General features: G+C 41.1%; 1 protein-coding gene across 1 annotated transcript in view; it reads right to left on the bottom strand.

Moving 5' to 3' along the window:
• The window catches only part of DDX43 (DEAD-box helicase 43), a 34341-nt gene extending 13459 nt beyond the window's left edge, over positions 1–20882 (bottom strand). The window contains exons 1-13 of the mRNA XM_006168313.1: positions 20569–20882; positions 16525–16580; positions 14247–14376; positions 12358–12492; positions 9278–9359; positions 6518–6674; positions 5928–6046; positions 4799–4909; positions 4346–4487; positions 3244–3344; positions 1833–1920; positions 736–863; positions 426–535 (exon numbers count right to left, since the gene is read on the bottom strand). Coding sequence (XP_006168375.1) covers positions 426–535; positions 736–863; positions 1833–1920; positions 3244–3344; positions 4346–4487; positions 4799–4909; positions 5928–6046; positions 6518–6674; positions 9278–9359; positions 12358–12492; positions 14247–14376; positions 16525–16580; positions 20569–20806 — 1597 coding nt within the window. The 5' untranslated portion in view covers positions 20807–20882. The remainder of the gene's footprint in view (positions 1–425; positions 536–735; positions 864–1832; positions 1921–3243; positions 3345–4345; positions 4488–4798; positions 4910–5927; positions 6047–6517; positions 6675–9277; positions 9360–12357; positions 12493–14246; positions 14377–16524; positions 16581–20568) is intronic.
• Between the last annotated feature and the right edge of the window lie 2025 nt (positions 20883–22907).

The following is a 22907-nucleotide window of genomic DNA, read 5'->3' as shown; positions in this document are numbered from 1 at the left end:
GTATTTAGTTCTTAGACGATTTTTTTTTTTTTTGAGAGGTTTTTGCTATAGGGTGCATGCGCTCGCCAGAGACAAGAGAGAGACAGAAAGTGAGAAATCACCCCCTGGGGAATGCCCATGCCGCAATCCCTTCTCTTCCATTCTCCTCTTGGGATCTTGGGCACACGCTCCTGGCCTGAGTTCAAGCCACAGGGCCCAGGACTCAAACCGCAGTCAACCACACAGGAGTCCAGCGACATAGCCTTACGCTAACTGCTGGTCCCATCTTAGAGGCATTTTGATAGATGGAGCTCTGACAAGTATTGTTGTGAAATGCAAGCTCAGGACATAATTAAGTTCTATGAAAAGATGGCACTCAGTCAAGTCCAGGTATTGGACTTACCTTAAATTGGAATGAATATTAATTACATATTAATTACATGTACCTGTTTTAAAGTTCTCTAAAGCTTTCTCCCGATCACTCTGTTCTCTGTTGCCATGCAGAGATTCTACTGATATATGTCGAAGAATCAGGTCACTCGATAAGTGGTCAGCTCTGAAGCAAAAGATAAAGTCAGTAATCTTAGGCACTTGATCTAATACCACTATCTATTCACTACTTTTACTTCTAATAGCAAAAGTCTAAAACTACATAACAAATATACTATTCCCAATGGAAATATAAAAATAGAAGTAAGCCTAAGTAAATCATTTGGACTGATAACTATAATGTAAATACAAAGAAAAACTACTTACACAGCTTTTCTGCTGACAAAGACAATGACTTTGTCTTTAGGTGACATACTCTCTAGGAAAGTCTGGATATGAGTCCGTTTCTCCTCCTCTGTAGTGACGATTATATTTTGCTTCACTGTATTTACAGCCTAAAGGACACAATGATTATGGCACAGCGATATTGAGGGCGAAGCCCTGTACATCAGTTTAAAATAGATCTTATTCCTAGCTTTAGTTAAGGTATTGAAGCTGCTAACAAAAAGGTAGAGATCCTAGCAAAACGACCTGTCTCTACTAAAAATGTAGCTTAGCCATCCGTTTTTATTACTTATATGCCAAAATAAGTTGAGAATACTTCAATGCTTGGCAGGGTATGCAGAAAGCAATTAGTTACCACTGTAAGAAAAGAAAATAGCCTTGAGGAGAGGTGAAGCTTACAAAAACAATCATCCTGAATTTGGGTATTCTTCCAATGAAGGATGATTGCTTTATGACTCAAGAGCCTTAATGCAGTGAGTATTCTAACAATTAAATACAAAAATTTCAAAGAAAGCATTTTATTTGAAAAAAAAACTGACTATTTTTAAATCCCCAGTGAAATAATGTATTTAGGCAATGACTAGTCATTATTAATAATGATCAATTGAAAGGCCAACAGAGAACTTTATAAATGAGGGGTCTGGTTGACAACATCTAAACTCAACAATCGATTTTACAAATTTTATGACCTCATAAAAAGAGAACACCAGACATATATGCACATATGTAGATGTGTGTTTAGCATCTGATTCTAACAGGGTTAATAAAAATGAGATATTAGGAAAACAGAAACATTGACAATGTAGTTGATGGCATTAAGGAATTATTAAAATGCCCGATGTGAGATAATGGTACTATAGCTATGTTAAAATGAATCTTTAGACAAATATTAAAATAACTATAAATTATATGCATCTGGAATTTTCTGTAAAACTACGGAGTAGGCAGAATATATCATAAGGCCAAAGTTAGCTATATGTTTAAAATTTCCATATTAAAACATATTTTTTAATAATGATAATAAAATAAATTTTAAAGTAACAAAGAAAAAATAGAGTAGTAATAAAAAACAAGCTTACAACTAGATCCAAAGTACCAACATAGACCATCATTGGCTCTTTCAAATAAGACTGTCCAAGTCGACGAACAGCACATGGCCAAGTTGCACTAGAAATAAAACAAGAGATACCAATATATATTTTTAAAGAATTATTTTATTTAACTTTCTTTCTTTCTTTTAATTTGACCAGAGAGGGACAGAGAGAGAGAGAGAGAGAGAGAGAAAGCAAGCCGCCAAGTCTAGGACTCAAACCGTGGTCAGCCACATGGGAGTCCAGTGCCTCTAACCACCACACCACCTGCCGACCCAAGACATCAATATTAAAAACATATTGCAAATCGGGACCAGCAGATGGCATAATGGCTTTGTCACTGGACTCCCATGTAGTCAACCACTGTTTGAGTCTCGGACCCAGTGGCTTAAACTCACGCTGGGCATGTGTGCGTGTATGCCTAAGATCCAGAGAAGAGAATGGAGAAGGGATTGTGGTGTGGCCATCCCTCCTGGGGGGATTTCTCGCTTTTTGTCTTTCTCTGTCTTTCTGGTGAGTGCATGTGCCCTATAGCAAAAACCTCTCAGGGAAAAAAAAAAGACAATCATCGTAAATCAAATATTCCTAAATTCTCTAAAGCATGCTATGCAACAAGTTACTAATTAAAGACAAATTCAGAAATTTAGTACTTCCTGTCTTTTTGATCATGTAGATTTTACAGATAAGCTTCATGACGACCTTTCATATCTCCATACTTATTACAATGAAATTCAACTTCATTTTTCTTGAATCGGGAAGATTATTTGTAAGAAAAAAAGTAAGGGAATCTAGTACACTTCCTCCATTATACACTAATTTTTTTAAAAGAGGTTTTTGCTTTAGGGTGCATGTGCTCACCAGAGACAGAGACGGTGAAAGAGGAAGTGAGAAATCACCTCCCAAGGGGAATGGCCATGCTGAAATCCCTTTTCCATTTTCCTCTCAGGACTTTGGGCCTACATGCACATGCACTTGTTGTGATTTTCAAGCCTCTAGATCTGGGACTAGAACTGTGGTTGGTAATGTGGGAGCCCAGCAACATAACTGCCATGCCAGCTGCTGGGCCCCTACACTATCCTTAATGTTCCTGAAGATAAAAGGTAGAAGCCCAGGAGGAATTAGTTCTTAAAGATTACTCTGCATTCAAATATAACAAGTTGTTTGCTCAGATTTATCTTGGGCTAAAAAAAGTATTCAGTAATTGAGTGTTGAGCTCTAAGGAGAGGTGATCCTTTACTGAAATGTCAGACCTTAACATCAGAAGGAAATCTCTATCTGTAACTTAGGAAACCAATAGTCAAGAATAAAGCAGTCACCGTTAACACTTTGTCCTTTTCTGTTTCAGGAAGGGAGTCTATTCCTGATGTCTATGCTGCACAGTTATCAGGGATACACCTACCTTGTCATAATAGTCTGCCTGTCTGGGCGCACATCTAACAGAATCTTCATTATCTGAGGTTCAAATCCCATGTCCAACATCTTGTCTGCTTCATCTAAAACCTACATTAACAATGAAGAACATGCTAGATTAGGTGTTGGAGGCAGCGAATGGATATGCTCCCTTTATAAATATAACACTGACAAGTTTTTACTTCTAACTACTTCAGCCACTTTCAACTTTTCCACAGAAGTCAAAATAATTAAGCCATCTGTAATTATTAGTAACATAGATTGATTTGTTTCTAGTTGGCTTTGTAATAGCTTCTGAAACTATTTCAAAAACCATTTAATGGGATGGGAACCAGCAGGTGGCATGGTGGTTAAGGCGCTGGACACTCCCATATGGCCGACCACAGTTCGAGTCCCAGACCTGGTGGCTTGCTTTCTCACTTTCCCTCCCTCTCTCCCTCTCTCTCTCTCTGTATGTCTCTCTCTGGTCAAATGAAAATAAATGAATGAATAAATTAAAAAAAAATTTAATGGGGAAAATTTTAAAGTTTATTATATTCAAATATTGGATTGTCAGAAAAGTCATGATACATTTTTATATAGAAAAATATGTCATAATTTTTCTGATGACCCAATAGATTTTAACTCATTTTTATTTATCTACATTTTCTACAATTTATGAAATATACATGTATTATAATATTTTGAAATAGAATGATCTTAACTATCTTTTAACATGCTAAAGGGAATGGGAAATATTCCTAGAATCTAAATCATTATGAAATAACAATTTCTAAACTATTTTGGGGCCAGTCCTGTAGCACACTGGCTAAAGGCAGCTGTGCGTAGAAAGCATGATCCAACATGGCCAACCGTGGCTCGAATCCGGTCCCCAGTGGCGTGGAAAGCACACCAGGCATATGTGCATGCATGCCTCAAATACTGATGAGACCAAGAAATGGAGGAAAAAGGATTGTGGCACGATCATGCCCCATTGGTTGGTGCTCTCTGGTGAGTGCAAGCATCTATTGAAAATTAAACAAACAACACTATTTTGACAAGTGCTCAGCTATTTTTTCTCCCAGAATCCCAAACCCCTACTCCATGATTACCAGGTAGGTTATACTATTCAAGTTGACAAAGTTATTCATTTGTAGATCATTTAATCTTCCAGGAGTTGCAATAATGATGTCTGTGCCTTCTGTTAGGTCTTGTATTTGTTGATCTCTATCTCCACCACCATATATACAAACACTAAAAAAACCCAGAAAATCAAGAAGTTCATATACCAACAAAGACTATCCCAACATAACTTAGATAGCAGTTATCTGTTCTTTTCCGAGAACTGTCTATACCCATCAATCCACAGTGGTATGTACGAAGGAACCATGGTTGTGCCGTGACTTCATCCTCCTGCTCTGGCTAGCGTTGATCTGGATTAGTGGTAAACACCTGAGTCATTCAGAGTCTCTAAATGTGCGAATGGTAATGGAGAAGATGCATAAAGCTATGAGTGCTTAAAACATTATAATATTAGTATGGGAATGGCCAAAGAAATCACTTACCTTCTCAGACCTTTATATGAATATTTTGAACATTCGGCTTGCACCTGAAGAGCTAACTCTCGAGTAGGTGTAAGGACTAACATGCCGGGACCATTCCTTTTTTCTTTAGGTCTTTGAAGGGAAACCGGAATATTCTTATATTACTTGTCTCATATGTATGATACATTCATTTAGCACTTTAAAAACTTAAAACAATGAGTGTCAAAGTTAGACACCGATATAACTGCACAAAACTTCACTTTTGTGAGAAGATGCATGATCAAAAGCTCCTTTAGTACACTATAGACTTTGGTTTGCTAATTATGACTCATATACCTTAAAAAAATAGCTGATGTTATATGGAAATATCAAAACGTCCCCATAGGAAAATTTATACATAATTTCTGAAGATATACAATTACTAAGTTTAGTGATATGTTTTCATAAATTCTTTGATTGCAAAAGCAATACATATTTTCCATAAAGGAGGGAAATAGAAAAAGCAGCACACACAGAATCCCCATGTTCCAAACACTGGCCTTTTACTTAATAAATTCATTTTATTAACATTTGACTTAAAATAACAAACATGGGACCAGCAGATGGCATAGCAGTTACGTTTCTGGACTCCCACATGGCCAGTCTTGGTTCAAGTCCTAGACTTGGTGATTTCAAAATCACGCTGGGCACATGTGCGCACATGCCCAAGATCCTGGAAGGAGAAGGGAGAAAAAGGGATTTTGGTATGGCCATCACCCCTGGGGGTGATTTCTCACTTTCTCTCTCATTGTCTCTTTCTCTCTCTCCCTAGAGCATATGCCCCTTAAGGCAAAAAACAAACATATAAATAAATGATTAGAATAGCAAACATTTTCTAACTGAATAGAAAATTTTATTGGATATGATAATTTAAACAATTTGTTGCCTATGTTTCACTACTGGAAGTTTGGTAGCTATAACCTCCTGTCTCCAAAAAATGTTTTGCCAATTTATACTTGCACTAGCACAGTATAAGTGTACTCTTGCCTGCATCCTCCTTGACTAAAAACGATCTTCTAACCCATATTGATAGGTGGAAGAAACTAAAGTTGCATTATTCAGATCTATATATGAAACCTTGTAAAGAGAGCCCAGCTGTAGGGATTCTTACATTGGTTGAGAGTCCAGATGAATAAATCCAGGCATTAAATAGGACAGTGTCTTCCCTGTTCCAGTTTGGGCCACTCCTATAAGATCTATTCCTTGTAGGACTATCGGCCAGGCCTGTGACTGAAACAGAATGATAAATATTAAAACAAAAGAGTAAATCTCTTTTTGCCAACTGGCCCTCCTCTCCTAGCTCCAAACTTCTCTTAACATACATTTGAGTGCTAGGCCTTGGTGGTCCTGTGCTACGTGGGTGGTACTGAGAGAATGCTAGTCAGGGATAGTTGCTCCCCAGTGATGTCCTTGTTTGGGTGAAAAAAATAAGCATTGACAGATCATTTGGGCCAGTCAGTGGCATGGTAGCTACTATGGCTGGATCTCGAATGGCTGACAGCACAGTTTGAGTCTTGGGCCTGGTGGCTCAGAACATATGCCACACATGTGTACATGTGCCTAAAATCCTGATAAGAGGGAGAAATGAAGAAGGGACTGCAGCATGGCCATCCCCCTGGGGAGTGCTTCCTCATTTTCCTCTCTCTTACTCTCTCAGGTAATTTTTTTTTAAATGAAGTATTAGAATTAAGGAACATATACCTGAATTGGTGTTGGTTTTTGAAAACCTGCCTTTTTAATGCTTTTCAGAATTTCAGGAAAACCTTGAAAGGCATCTTCAAATGTACAGATAGGATTGGGAATGGGACGTTTCTCACCATCTTTCAAGTCATTACACGTTATATTAAAATTTTCCTTCCTTTAAAGCAAAATACAATGAGGATTAGTAACTTTGGTCATTTTACTGCCCCAAGAAAGACTTTTTCCCCAAAATTAGTCAGTTCGTATTGAGAAATTAGCTGCAACTGGTTAAAACCAGACTGTTAAGAAAGTTACATGAAAGGCACTAGAAAACAGAAACAAGAGCCAATCTTCCTCTTACCTGAGAACAGTTCAGAGGGAATGAAAACCAGCTTAAATTATACATACAACTAACAGATCAATGTTTCATGGAAGAAAGCTGATGAAGAATGGAGTATCAAAATCATGCCTCGTAATTCAAAAGCAAATTTGACAGACACTTGGCCCACAATGCTTCATACGTATTTTTAAAAAGAATTATTCTATTTAACTTTATTATTATTATTATTTTACAATGTGATCAGAGAGAGAAAGAGACAGAGGGAAAGTGAGAAAGCAAGTCACCAGTTCTAGGACTTGAATCGCGGTCAGCCAAGTGGGAGTCCAGTGCCTTTAGCCACCACCCCACCTGCCAGCCCCACTCCACACATATCTTTAATCCTTAATAACTGTGGTAGGAATTATCCTCATTTGAAAAATGATCATAATATTAGTTACTTGTCCAAAGCACTAACTCAACCATCTTTTTGCTAACCATACTATTTTAGTTTTATAACAGACTTTGACAGTAAAACAAACATCTTCTGTTAAAACCTTCCATTTCAAATAAAAAGATATGAAGAACTTTTAAAAATTATATTTATTTATTTTACATTCATTCACGGTATGGTATACCATTACAGCATACAAAATGAATTTTCCCATTCAGGCTACATTGTATATTGGGTCAATTAAAGATATTATCACACATGTTATCTTCAACAACTAATTTTCCATTTAAGGTAGGAAGAATTTAAGAAATTATTGGGACCAGCAGTTAGTGTAATGGCTATGTCACTGGACTCCCACGTAGTCGACCGTGGTTCACGTCCCGGACCTGGTGGCTTAAACTCACGCCGGGTGCGTGTGCGTGCGTGCCCAAGACCCCAAGAGGAGAAGGGATTGCGGCGTGGCCATCCCCCTGGGGGGTGATTTCTCGCTTTCTGTCTCTCTGTCTCTCTCTGTCTGTCTGGCAAGCGCATATGCCCTATAGCAAGAAACTATCCAAAAAAAGAAAAAAAAAGAAATTATTTTAATACAGATCAGATAAGTTTTAAAATTTTCAACTGCTGGAGAAGTACTTGTTTAAAACTGTACTGTCTATGGGACCAGCAGTTGGTATAATGGCTATGTTGTTGGATTCCCATGTAGTCGACTGAGGTTCGAGTCCCAGACCTGGTGACTTAAATTCACACCCGGTACATGTGCGTGCGTGCCCAAGATCCCAAGAGGAGACTGAAGGAGAAGGGATTGCAGCATGGCCATCCCCCCTGGGGGGAGATTTCTTGCTTTCTGTCTCTCTCTGTCTTTCTGGCAAGCACATGTGCCCTAAGCAAAAACCTCTCTCAAAAAACAAAAAAAAACAACAACAAAAAACCTGTTCTGTCTAATACAGCAGGTACTAGCCACACGTGGCTATTCAAATTTAAAACTGAGACAAATATTCAGAGGCCAGCTGGTGGTGCAGGGGTTACGTAATAGTCTATAATGCTGGGTCCATGTGGGAAGGTCCCACAGTGCACCCCAAGGCCACCCCGCACAAGCTGGGCACGTGTGAGATTATGCGGCAGATCATGATGTGAGAATCCTACTGGGGATGCCTCTCTTCCTCTCTCATAGAATAAAAGAAACTTAATACTTAAAAGAAAAAGTCAGTTCCTCAGTTACACTAGCCATATTTTAAATGCTCACTAGCTATCTGTGGTTACTCTATTAGAAACAAATATAGACCATTTTCCATCATTGCAGAAAGTCTTTTTGGACAGCGGTGCTCTAAAAACTGTGTGGGATGCTATCAAGTTTTCATTTGAATAAACATGGAAGATAAAGTATTCAAATGCAATAATTTCACCTTTTTTTTTTTTTTTTTTTTTTCTATAGGGGCCGTGGGCCCGCCAGACCGGGAGAGAGACAGAGAGATAGAAAGTGAGAAATCACCCCCCGGGGGGGATGGACACGCCATGATCCCTTCTCCTCCATTCTCCTCTTGGGATCTTGGGCACGCACACACACGCGCCCAGAGTGAGTTTAAGCCGCCGGGTCCGGGACTCAAACAGTGGTCGATTACGTGGGAGTCCAGCGACATAGCCATTACGCTAACTGCTGGTCCCTCATTTCACTTTTTATTTTCTTTTGAGAAAGATTTTTGCTATAGGGCACATGCCCTTGCCAGAGAGACAGAGAGACATGAAGTGAGAAATCACTCCCCAGGGGTGACGGTTATGCCACAGTTCCTTCTCCTCCATTCTCCTCTTGGGATATTGGGCACCCATGCACTCATGCTGGCACGAGTTTTAAGTTACCAGGTCTGGGACTTGAACCGTGGTCAACTATGTGGGAGTCCAGCAGTGGAAACATTACACCATCTGCTGGTCCCTCATTTCACATTTTTTCCTAAAGAGTTAATACTAGTAATGTAGTTATAAAAAAAAAAATCCTCAGTGAGGTAATGGAACTACCCACCTCCAGTTGTCTACCTGTACCTGTGACATTGAGCCTGTTGTTGTTGACTCTTTGTAAAAGTTTTTCTTAATTGGAGGTAAATCTAGGACAAAAATGAATATCCAAACTCTGATCAATAATGATAATTTACATTTCATTAGCACTTATTCAAAGCTACAGAAATCAAACTAATATGTATATTAAATTCACCAGGCATACTGACAAAATTTAGACAGTTTTGTACTTTGGTATCCGGACTTATGTCAGCCTTAACGATCTCTCTTTTCTAAAATTATGACTTCTGGGTTATACATATTCAATGTATGAATATCTTTGTGAGTTACAGTGTGTTTTTTTAAGGCATGTATATGGCGTGCTATAAACAAACCAAGGAAATACCCACATTCACCTTCTTTAACAACGGAGATCACATTATGGGGTACGCATTTATTAGTTCTACTAATAGTCCATTTTTTAAACTCTGCTCTGATGCACCATCCCGTAGCCTCTTCCCTTTATCTTCCTATGTCCTAGTACCTGTTATAAATTCTGTCATAAACCCCCTCCTTGCAACTTTTTTGCTGTTTGATTTTAATTCCGCTATTCACCCAACAAAAAGATCTTTAATATTGAAAATAAAAGCAAGCACACTTTATGAGACATAATAGCACTGCAATTGAGATGGTTTATCTTCTCTCAAACATAAAAGATTGATTTTATTCTTTCTTTTAAGGTCCATCCCATTATTATTATTTTTTTTTAAGAGAGGTTTTTGCTATAGGGCATGTGCACTCTCTGGAGAAAGAGACAGAGAAACAGAAAATGAGAAATCATACCCCAGAGGGGATGGCCATGCTGCAATCCCATCTCCAACAATCTCCTCTTGGCATTTTGGGCACGCACAGGTGCCTTGTGTGAGTTTTAAGCCACCTGGTCTGGGACTCAAACCACGGTCGATACATGGGAGTCTAGCAACGTAACCACTATGCCATCTGCTAGTCCCCATTACTTTTTTGAAATTAAATGTATATACTTCTTTTAGCCTCTGAAGCTGTATTTCTTAAATGCCTGTCATACCACTTCCAAACTTAAATCTTTCCGCTAAACCCCCATCTCAAACTGCTAACACATATACTGCCGAAACAGCATTGGGAACACGCAGAGGTGCTGACCAGCAGTGGCAGAAATCAGTTAAAACGTCACAAGAGCGTATTACACTTTTTTTTTTTTTTGGAGAGATTTTTTTTATAGGGCGTGTGCACAGACAGAGAGAGACGGAGAGACGGAAAGCGAAAAATCACCCCCAGGAGGGATGGCCACGCAGCAATCCCTTCTCCTCCATTCTCCTCTCGGGATCTTGGGCATGCACGCACACGCGCCCGCCGTGAGTTTTAAGTCACTGGGTCCAGGACGCGAACCACGGTCGACTATGTGGGAGTCCAGTGACATAGCCATTACGCTAACTGCTGGTTCCCGAGCGTATTACACTTTTAATGTTAAATAAACGACACTGTATTGCTGCCTCATTCACATATACCATTCAAAGTGAGAATTTCATTTAAAAGTCAAACAACCCAGTCTCAAGAACTGTCACTGCTTCTTATGAGTTAGTGGCTTTCCCTTTTATTTTGCTCTTGTCAGCAGGACATGCCAAGATCAATTTTTTTAAATTTTTTTTTTCTGGAGAGGTTTTTGCTATAGGGCGCATGCACTCGCCAGACAGACAGAGACAGACAGAGAGACAGAAAGCGAGAAATCAGCCCCCAGGGGGGATGGCCATGCCGCAATCCCTTCTCCTCCGTTCTCCTCTTGGGATCTTGGGCACACACGCACACGCGCCCAGCGTGAGTTTTAAGCCACCGGGTCTGGGATGCGAACCGTGGTCGACTACATGGGAGACCAGCGACATAGCCATTACGCTAACTGCTGGTCCCCCAAGATCAATTTTTACTCAGTCATGGCAACAGTGTTAACCTACAGTTGGCATTATTTATTTCCTTCGCATCTTTCCCTTGGGCCTTTCTATTTTATTAGCCTCTTACTATCAGTGAGTTAACCTCAAATAAAACAAGGCATAAATAAGTTTAATATTAAATTTTCCATTTACAGTGTAAATCACAGCACAGATGTAGACATAATTATGACCTAGGGACTAATTACAAAATTTAAAATTTGGGTAAGCTGGTGGCATGGGGGGTTAAGAGGGCTGGATCCCACATGGTAGTCTACATGGTTCGAGTCCAGGACCTGGCAGCTTGAAAAACAAGCTGGACACATAAGCATGTGTGCTCAAAATCCCAAAAGGAGAATGAAGGACAAGGTGACTGGGGATGATCATCCCCCTACGAGGTGCTTTTTCACTTTCTCTCTGTCTCTCTCTGTCTCTCCCCATTCCCACTCCCTGTCCCCAGTGAGCGCACACACTTTCACACACACAAACTCTCAAAATTGTACTATTTTCCATATAGATTTCACTAGGAAAATAGGGCAGACATTTTATATAGAAAAACTAGGAAGAAGAGGACAAAAATTAAAACCAAACCAAGATAAATAATTGCAGCCCTGTAGCTTAGTAGTTAAGGGAATTGGATCCCACCTGCTTGACCACAGTTCAAATCCCTGTCCTATTGCCTTGAGAAACACATAAGTGTGTGCCCCAAATCCCAGCAGAATGGAGAACTACAGAAGGGACTGCAGCATGGCTATGCTCCATTTCAGGGTGCTTCCTCTCCTATTTCTTGCTCTCCTGCAAGTGTGTGCTCTTAAAAAAAATAAAAAACTGCAGGGCCAGTGTTGTACTCTAGTGATTAAGGGAATGGAATCCCACGTGGCTGGCCACAGTGCAAATCCTGACCTCAGCAGCCCAAGGAACACACAAGGTGTGTGTGTACATGTCCACATCCTGACGGGAGAGAAATGGAGGGATACTGCTGCATGACCGTGTCCCAAGAAAGGGGTGCTTCCTCCTTCCCTCTCTCTCTTCGGCCAATGCATGCACCATCTAACCATCTGGCAATAAAAAACCAAACCAAACCAAAACAAAAAATTGCAGTTAAAAGAAACACCAATACCATGTGAATATGTTATGATGCAGCACTGACCTGCCCACTTTTTTTTTTCCCATTTCAAAGCATCCTCACGAATTTGATCCCAATCAATCAATGGCTGATCTTCTGTAATAACACCGTCATCTATGCTTACATCTCTTCCAAAAGAAGGTTGGAATGCAACAATATCTGTTTAAAATATTTTTGTGGAATTAGTTTCAGAATAAATCCTGCCAGTACAAAATTCCAAAAGTTACTTTTGCATTTTCTTTTTTTTTTCAATAACCAGATAATGCTTGAAATATAAAACTTGGGGTTTCTCTACTAAAGCACCATGTCAGGGTTCTTATCATCACTTATCAATTTACTAAAATCTTCATAATCAGAGAAGAGAAGGAAAACAGTCAGGGATTCTAGTGTGTGCTGAAGTGTTATGACATGGGACCAGGTGGCAGTGCAACAGCAATGCAGCTGGACTCGCATGGGAGAGGTCGCATTGTAGACTTCCCAGAGCACACACCCAAGGCCCTGTGTGTGCTGTTACGTGGGACAGCTGAGACTAGGTTGGGTCAAGATCCTGTTGGGGGGATCCCCGTCTCTCTGTTTCTTTTTCTCTATCTCCCTATCATGGAAGAAATAAATAAACTTTAAAATAGCAGGTGTGTGATGGTGAAGGTGGTAGATTCCTACATGGCTGACTGTGGTTCAAGTCCCAGACCTGGCAGCTTGCTTTCTCACTTTCTCTCTGTCTCTCTCTGGTGAATGCACATGCCCTGTAGCAAGTTAAAACAAACAAAAAAAGAAAAATGAGGGGCCAGTAGGTGTTGTGGTGGTTAAGGTAGTAGACTCCCACATGGCTGACCACAGTTTGTGTCCTGGACCTGGTGGTTTGGTTTCTCACTTTCTCTCTCTCTCTCATAAAAGTAAAATAAATTAATAAATAAGATGAAATAAATTTTAAAAATGATAATGTTAAATAAATAATTCCTAAAAAAAAGGTAACATAACATCACATAATTTACTTTTTGTTGTTTTTTTAGAGAGGTTTTTGCTACGGGGTGTGTGCACTTGCCGGAGAGACAGAGACAGAAAACGAGAAATCACCCTGGGGGGTCAGCGGATGGCCACACCCCAATCCCATCTCCTGCATTCTCCTCTCCAGATCTTAGAAGTTAAGTCCCTTTCCAAGAAACACTAAGAGACAATACTGCCATCTGCACCTAAGTCTCTCTGTTCTTTTTGCTTTCATGCTATTTCTCGATAAGATTCAATAATGGTTTTTTCTCTAGTCTAAACAGATCTAAGATTTTTTGAAAAGCACTTTCCAATGCCAGTCATAGATCTAGGGAAGAGACTAGAGTCAGGAGTCTGGGATCAATTATTAACCTACCATTGATACTAAAGTAAATGTATTAAAGGTTATTCATTTACACTTAACTGTGGCTTAAAATAAAACTGCTAGGCTTAACCACAGAGATTGCATAGTACTAACTAAACTTGAGGGAAAAGTGTTCTGGGCTTCCACTGGAAAAAAAAAACCTACAAGACTAGATAGATTTATGGTAATCTAATCCCCCTGTTAGGAGAAGAACCTGTTATAATGACTTTCAACATTGAAAGAAGCATATCATTCTTTTTTGTTTTTTTGAGAGGTTTTCGTTATAGGGCGCGTGCGCTCACCAGACAGACAGAGAGAGACATAGAGACAGAAAGTGAGAAATCACCCTCCGGGGGGATGGTCACGCCGCAATCCCTTCTCCCCCATTCTCCTCTCAGGATCTTGGGCACGCACGCACACGCGCCCGGCGTGAGTTTTAAGCCACCAGGTCCAGGACGTGAACCACAGTCGACTACGTGGGAGTCCAGCGACATAGCTGTTATGCTAACTGCTGGTTCCCTAGCGTATCATTTTTAAAGGGCTTCAGAAGGCAGAAATTACTTACCAACTTGACATTCTGGACTGTAATTTCCTTCCTGTTTTTTAACAAAATTATCTATCACTGCCTTTGCTTTCGTCTGCATCGCCTTGCTGCCAAAAATTTTGACTTGTGCCTCAGGATACCCTTTTACTATCTAGATACAAGAGGAAACATAGGTGAGACTGAAGGCCTTTCATCTTGCACGAACAATTACGAAGCTTCAAATAGCATGAAAGTACGAAGTAAATATAATACTGTTGTCAACCGATGTCTCAACATCCAGTTTCAGGGGGATATTACTGATATCCACTCTGGGATTTATCTCTAGCATAGATGGTGAAGAGCAAGACAATCTTTAAACAAGTGATAACAAGGGAGTAATTCAGCAAGTGGTGTTAGAGTGAAATTTAAGGCTATTACTTTGAGTCTGAGTTCTCTATCAAAAAACTGTTAATATTGTACTTGTTTGGCTAATCTTACAAAATTCTTAAGACTGGAGTGAATTAACCTATATGTTATATAGATGAGAACTTATTACATTATCAGTTTATTATGTAAATTTTAGCTTGAAGGGATTATTTTTAAAAGAATTATTTTATTTAACTTTATTTATTTATTTTAATTTGACCAGAGAGGGACAGAGGGAGAGCAACAGCAAGAGTGAGAGCAAGAGAAAGAGAGAGAGAAAGAGAAAGAGAGATATAGAAAGCCACCAGGTCTGGGACTTGAACCACGGTTGGCCATGTGAGAGTCCAGCACCCTGAACTACCATACCACTTGCCGGCCCCGCTTGATGGGATTCTATATTTAAACATGTATACTGTTATGGACATAAGTTTATGACAGGCTGATATTAAAAAATTCAGGATCAAAGTATAAGTAACACCTTTAAGCATACACAATTTTAGACGCTCTCAATGATTTAGTATTTGTTTAGAAACTACTATATAACGGTACCAGCAGTTGACGTAATGGCTATATCGCTAGACTCCCATGTAGTTGACTATGGTTTGAGTCCCGGACCTAGTGGCTTAAACTCATGCTGGGTGTGTGTGTGTGCATGCACAAGATTCTGAGAGAATAGAGAAGGGATTGAACCGTGGCCATCCTCCCGGGAGGGTGATTTCTCGCTTTCTCTCTCTCTGTCTCTCTCTGTCTGCCTGGCGAGCACACGCGCCCTATAGCAAAAACCTCTAAAAAAAAAAAAATTCAATTAAATTTTAAAAAATTAAAAAAGAAACTACTATATAACAAATGCTGTTTAGGCTGGTGATTCAAACAATGTTTATCATTTGCATGACTTAAAGAAACATACAACTGTGAATGCTGAAAGGAGGCAATTAGGAGCTTCTGAGAGGATTAAAAAGCAGCAGCCAGCTGCTGGCATGAAGGTGGCTAGATCCCACATTGCTGACTGCATGGTTCGAGCTCTGGACCCAACAGCTTGAAAAACATGCCAGGTGTGTGTGTGTGTGTGTGTGTGTGTGTGCCCTCAAAGTCCCTAGAGGAGAATGGTAAGAAGACTGTGCATGGGTGATTTCACCACAGGGGTGATTTCTTATTCTCTGTCTCTCAGGTGAGATCACATGCTTTATAACAAAGTGCCAAAAAAAGAAAAAAAAATTGGGACATCTGCACAAAATGCAGAAGCAGGCCTTAGACTCCCCTGAGGAAGTAATAACTAAGCTAACCTAAAACATAAGTAGCACTTACCTATGAGAACATCTATGATAGGAGAGTGTGTACGAAAGTAGATGGTAGTTTTGGGGAGCAGGGAAGGCAGCAGGGGAAACAGGGGTTGAAAAGGTTAATAAAATAGGCCAGATCAAGTGAACAACGCGAAGGAGTCTGAAATACCATAGATTTTCACGAAAGAGTTGTGAACGCATAATTTGTGTCTGAGAAAGATAGCTCTGACCATAATGGAAAATATAACTAGTTAGAGGGACAAGAGTGGAGGCAGGATAGACAAGAGAGAGTGCAAATGATGGCAATTCCCTTGAAAAGCATAGGAAATAGACAAGACCCAGGTCAATAAGCATGAGGAAAGTAGAAAGGGAATCAGTTGGAGCATGAGGAATAGCCCAGAGATCTCATTTGTAAGGGAAGATTATCTCTGAAGGTTTATATCCCCAAGAGTCAGAAAAGCTACACCTGGAACAGGTTGAGAATGGCTGTGTTAAGAGCTTTGGAAATTTAACTAAATCACCACAGTATATTACTAGCTGAGTAGAAGCTAGTTAGGAGCTCACTTAGGAAGGAATTATGCTCTTTTGGGGTCTGTGAACATGAGCCAGCTTACCTGAATCCTGGTATTTGTTGTACTTTGGATGTCTCTTATTTTTGACCCACCACGACCTGTTTTTAAAATATACATGATTATAAACTGAAGTCAATAAAGAGATTCCTCTACTTTCCTCAAAGAACCTCCTCCATATCTTGCCCAAAATAAAGAAAGGATTCTGTATTGGCCCCCACAAAAATTAGATCCAAAGTGCTGGAGGGGGTGTGGGGAAATGTGAATCCTAAGCCAGTCAGTGGCCTGGTGGTTGAGTCAGCTGGATCACAAGGTTAGCTTCTTGGTTTGAATCCCTGACTCAGCACCTTGAAAAACATGCTAGGCACCCATGCTGAAAGGAGAAAGAACTGTGGCGTGACCATCCTCCATGGAAGAAGAAAGTTACTTTCTCACTTTCTGTGTTTCTACAGTAAGCACTGTATATGTATTTTTTTTAAACATTATTCTATTTATTTATTTAAATTTGACCAGAGAGGGACAGAGTGGGAGAGAGAGAAAGGAAAAGTGAGAAAGCAAGCTGCCAGGTCCAGGACATGAACTGTGGTCGGCCATGTGGGAGTCTAGCACCCTTAACCACCATGCCGCCTGCCGGCCCCTCTCAGGCAAATTTTTAAAACATAAAGAAATGGGAATCCTTGTGTACTACAACTCAAAAAGCAACAAAATTTTAGTTTAAAAAATAGGCAAAGAAATAAATGAACATTTCTCCAATGACATATACATGGCCAAAAGATATATGAGAAGATGCTAAACCTCTCTACTTGGGTAAATGCAATTCAAAATCGCAGTGAGGGCCAGATGGTGGCGCAGTGGTAATGCTAATGCAGCCAGGCCAACATGGGAAGGCCACGGTCTTTCACCCTAGGGGCTCCTTGTACATGCTGAGACTGCACACATGGACCTGTGTGAGCTGGCTGAGGGTGAGGGTGGACCATGGTCTCAGGAGCCACTTAGGTGTGCATCTTTCTCTCTCTCATGAAAGAAATTACAGACTCTGTCTTTCTCCCCTTTTCCCTCTCTCTCATAAAGAAAAATAAACTAAAAATAAAACTACCATGATTCAGAAGTCTCACTTTTGGGTATACATACATCCAAAAGAATTGAAAGCAGGCTCTCAAAGAGGTATTTCACAACCACTTCATAGCAGCATTTTACAGAATAGTTGAAAGGTAGAAGCAACCCAAGTGTCCATCAATGGACAAATGGTATACATTCACTGGAAAAAGTTCAGTCATTAAAAGAAATCATGTACTGATGTTCGCTCTGCCCACAGACTTGTTCATAGCAGCTCTGTTCTCAACTGTCAGAAGGTGGAAGCAATGCAAATACCAAGAAATACCATGGTATATACAAAACAATGAAACATTCAGTCTTAAAAAGAAAATCCTGTCACATGCTATAAAATGGATAAACTTTGAGGACATTATGCTAAGTGAATAAGTTGATCACAAAAAGACCAGTTGTAACATGATTCTATTAATATAGATACATAACCAAGTTCAGTAACAGAACATAGAATAGTAGTTGTCAGGGACGGGGCAGGGAAAAATGAACTGTTCAATGGCTATAGTTTTAGTCATGCAAGTTCTACATAGATGAGGGTACATACTGCTTATTATTTCTTTTTTTTAATAATAAGATTTTTGCTATAGGGCGTGTGATCTCGCTAGAGAGACAGACAGAGAGACAGAAAGCAAGAAATCACTCCCTGGAAGGTTGGCCACCACACAATCCCTTCTCCTCCATTCTCTTGGGATTTTGGGCATGCACGCACACGTGCCCGGCATGAGTTTTTAAGTTGCTGGGTCCTGGACTTAAAAATCGCAGTCAACTATGCAGGAGTCTAGCGATGTAAACGTTACACCATCTGCTGGTCTCATACTGCTTATTGTTAACACAGTACTGTACATTTAAAAATGTAAGGTGAATTTATGGGGCTTTAAAACAATAAAAAATTGGATCCAGATGGAACATCAAGTGAGTACTCCATAGCACAGTGCCTGCACTTCATAGCTACTAAATTAGGTGTTGAAAGCTTATGCAACTATTGCAAATCTAGTGGCTTTCTCTTATTAACTATCAGTTTTCAGATATTTTGAGCCCAAGTTTCCTGTGGGGCAATCAGCCTTATTTAATGATAGCCTACGAAATCTGTTCGTATTCTTAGAACAGGAAAGGTAAAACAAAATATTAATGTCACACTAAGCTGTCCTAGTAGCCTAATGACTAAAGGAGCTAGATCCCTGGCCCTGACAGCTTGAAAAACATGCCAAGCATGTGTGTATGTGTGCTCAGGGTCCCAACAGGGTGGAGAAATGGAGAAAAAATTCTGGTATGATCCATTGGGGGGAAGGGAGCTTCCTTTCTCTTTCTCTTTTTCTGGCAATAGCCTTCTGGCAGTTCATACATAACTCCCATACCTAATGACAAATTTTATAATTTATACTCAACAGCAATAAATGAGGGGCCAGCAAGTGGTATAGTGGTTAAGGTGTTGGGCTCCCATTTGGCCATCCACAGTTCAAGTCATGGACCTGAAGGCTTGTTTTCTCACTTTCCCTTTCTCTCTAGTCAAAGTAAAAAATAAGGGAACCAGAAGTTAGCATAATGGCTATGTCGCTGGACTCCCACATAGTCGACCACGGTTCGTATCCCAGACCCGGTGGCTTAAAACACGCTGGACGCGTGTGCGTGCGTGCCCAAGATTCTCAGAGAATGGAGGAGAAGGGATTGCAGCATGACCATCCCCTCTGGGGGTTGATGTCTTGCTTTCTGTCTGTATGTCTCTTTCTGTCTGGCGAGTGCACGTGCCCTATGGCAAAAACCTCTCAAAAAATAATAATAAGTGGAATTAAATAAATAATTCTTGTTTAAAAACAGCAATAAATGAGACCATCATTCTAACCATTTTGGTTCTTTTGAAGAGTTTTTTTCACTGTAGGGTGCGTGCACTTGCCAGACAGACAGAGACAGACAGAGAGACAGAAAGCGAGAAATCACCCCCCAGGGATGGTCATGCCCCAATCCCTTCTCCTCCATTCTCCTCTCGGGATCTTGGGCACGCACGCACACGCGCACAGCATGAGTTTCAAGCCACCTGGTCCGGCACGTGAACTGCGGTTGGGGATGGTCACGCCGCAATCCCTTCTCCTCCATTCTCCTCTCGGGATCTTGGGCACGCACGCACACGCGCCCAGTGTGAGTTTTAAGCCACCGGGTCCGGGACGTGAACCGCGGTCGACTACGCGGAAGTCCAGCGACATAGCCATTACGCTAACTGCTGGTTCCTCCTCTAACCATTTTTAAAGTACGTTTCAAAAATACTAAAAATGCAGACTGATGGGATCAGCAGGTGGCATGATGGTTAAGATGTTGTACTCCCACATGGTAGACCACAGTTTGAGTCCTGGACCTGGCAGCTTGCTTTCTCATTTTCCCTCTCTCTCTTTCTGTGTGTCTCTCTGGTCAAATTAAAAATAATAAAATACATAAATAAAAATTTAAAATGCAGACTGATGATGAGGGCTGGCAGGTGGCATGGTGGTTAAGGCACTAGACTCTTAAGTGGATGACCACAGTTTGAGTCCTGGACCTGATGGCCTGCTTTCTCACTTTCCTTTTTTCTGTGTATCTCTGGTTAAATAACAAAAATAATAACAACAAGTGGAATTAAATAAGTAATTATTTTTTTAAAAATGCAGACTGACGTCAATACTGTTTTGTTCATTTTGGGGCAAATTCTCTGTCAAAAGTCCTGATCTTTTTAGCATCTCCATCTCCAAGTTTCTAAATCTTTTAGGTGTTGTTCTCCCCCAAACACCAAATATATACATATTTATATCTATATAATATCAAAAACTGCATTAAATGGGATTATTCTAGCATCAGAAAGTCTAAGAAATGACTCGAGAATCTCAGGTGGCAGCTGATTGGAAGCAAGGCTGGTGGGGCGAGGAATACCCCTGCCCAGACCCTGCCCTCTGTTCCGACCACACGCATTCCCAGCCTGGCCCTGCCTGTCGCTTCAGTCCACTCCTTTGCTCTCACCGATCACCACGCCGACTAAGTCGTTCTTCAGTCCAAAGCAGAGAGGCGGTTCCCGGCAACCCGAGGCCACAGACTCCGGGAGCCCAGAGGCTCTCCAGCCGCCATCCTTGCCTCCTCGACTAACACCCCAACTCGACTCCTCCGTCGGCCTCCTCTCCGGAGCTCGGGACACTGTCGCGCTTCGCCGGGAAGCAGAGGCCCAGAGGGGGGCGTTGGCTCCTGCTCGCGGTGTAGACATGTCCTGAGAAGATCTCACACGTCTCAATTGGTTCTCGCCCAACCTTGCCGTCGTAAGCCTCGCCCGCCGGGACACACACGCAGCCGCTACTTAAGGAGCCCGCGCGCGGCTCGCCCCGCCCCTGCCGGCGCCCCGCCCCGCCCTTACTACACGGCCATTGGTCAGCGAGCGTTATGGGTCCTTCACGGCCGCCTTCAGGGCGTGGCCAGCCCTCTCTTAACCGTGGGAGCTGCCGGCGCTAATTTAGGCGCAGCTAGCTTGTGCCTTTTCAATCATGGGACTTTCCCCGCTCACGCTTAGCGCCTCCGTGCTGAACTCCTACTTGGTGTACCCCGCGTGTCAGTGTCTAGGAAATGTTTTTAACCTAAATTCGTAAACATGAGTCATTTTTGCAACCTGACCCAATCCACACATAAAGTACTGGAAATGAAAGTTGACAAAACAGCATTGATCTTTGAATTTTTATATACTTAGCTGCTGCTTTTTTTTTTTTTAAACTGGCTGTAATCCACAGTATTTATTTTATGATCCAGTTTTAAAATTTCTGCTTGACAGAGGGCGTTCAATGCTTCACACATGCCGCCTGACCGCTGGAGTTTTAGAGCTAAGGAAATAAAGTGCTGGAAGAGCTACGATCATTGCAGCCTGGCTCTGTGGCTGAACATAATATTCCAGGTCTATAAACCCGCTGAGGGCGCCTCCGCTTTGATTAGGATCTTGTCTGAACAAATCTCAGCTCAAAGATGCATCAAACATAGTGAGCACCTATTATGCTAGGCACTGTGGTCGGTGTCTGGAATTGGGGGGGTTGGGGGGAGCACCAGAGCTGGTCCAACCCCAGTCGAATGGGTTAACATACATTCAATTAACTATAGTAACTATATTTTTCCCAAAGAATTCTTTTTTTATTTATTTACTTTTAAAATTTGCTATAGGGCAAGTATGCTCACAAGAGAAAGTGAGAAAGTAAATCGCCAGTTCCAGGACTCAAACTGCAGTTGGCCGTTTGGGTCTCCAGTACCATAAACACTATGCTACTTGCTGGCCCCCTATAGTAACTCTTTAAAAACTTTTTTTTTTTTTTTTTTGAGAGGTTTTTTGCTATAGGGCTCCTGGGCTCACCAGACAGACAGAGACAGAAAGGGAGAAATCACCCCCCAGGGGGGGATGGCCACACCGCAATCCCTTCTCTTCCATTCTCCTCTTGGGATCTTGGGCATGCACGCACACGTGCCCGGCGTGAGTTTAAGCCACTGGGTCCAGGAGGCAAACCGCTCAACTACGTGGGAGTCCAGTGACATAGCCATTACGCTAACTGCTGGTTCCCTTTAAAAACATTTTTTAAAGCATTGTTTCATTTTATTCATCATCATTATTATTATTTTAATTATTTAATTAATTTTATTTATTTGTTCATTTATTCTTAGTTTGACCAGAGAGAGACAGAGAGAGAAAGAGGGAAAGTGAGAAAGCAAGCCACCAGGTCCAGGACTTGAACCGTGATCAGTCATGTTGGGAGCACCTTAACCACCATGCCATCTGTTGGTCCTGATCATTGTTATTATTTTTTTTTAATTTGACAAGAGAGAAAGTGAGAAAGCAAGCTGCCAGGTCTGAGACTTGAACCGCAGTCAGCCTTGTGGGAGTCCAGTGCTTTAACCACCACACCACCTGCTGGCATTCCCCTATAGGCAATTGCTTCTGGAGAAAAATGGGTAAAGTGCTATTGGAGCACCTAAGAAATATAAGAACAATAAAATAAATATGTTAATCTTAATTTACTCTTCATTCTCTAACCCTTAACCTGATAGACAGTATTAACAATTTTTTTTGTGAGAGAGATTTTTGCTATAGGGCATGTGTGCTTGCTGGAGAAACAGAGACAGAGAGACAGAAAGCAAGAAATCACCCCCTAGGGAGCATGACCACACTGCAATCCCTTCTCCATTCTCCTCTCAGGATTTTGAGTACGCACACACACATGCCTGGCATGAGTTTTAAGTTGTTGGGGCCAGGATTTGAACTGCGGTTGGCCATGTGGGAATCCAGCCACATAACTGCTATGCCATCTGCTGCTCCCACTCTCTCATTCTGTCTCTTT

The sequence above is a fragment of the Tupaia chinensis genome, unplaced genomic scaffold (genome assembly GCF_000334495.1).
Source record: "Tupaia chinensis unplaced genomic scaffold, TupChi_1.0 Scaffold145685_1, whole genome shotgun sequence".
In the NCBI taxonomy this organism is placed as follows: domain Eukaryota; kingdom Metazoa; phylum Chordata; class Mammalia; order Scandentia; family Tupaiidae; genus Tupaia; species Tupaia belangeri.
The sequence above is the reverse complement of the archived record's forward strand: the minus strand, read 5'-3'. Positions and strand labels throughout refer to the sequence as shown.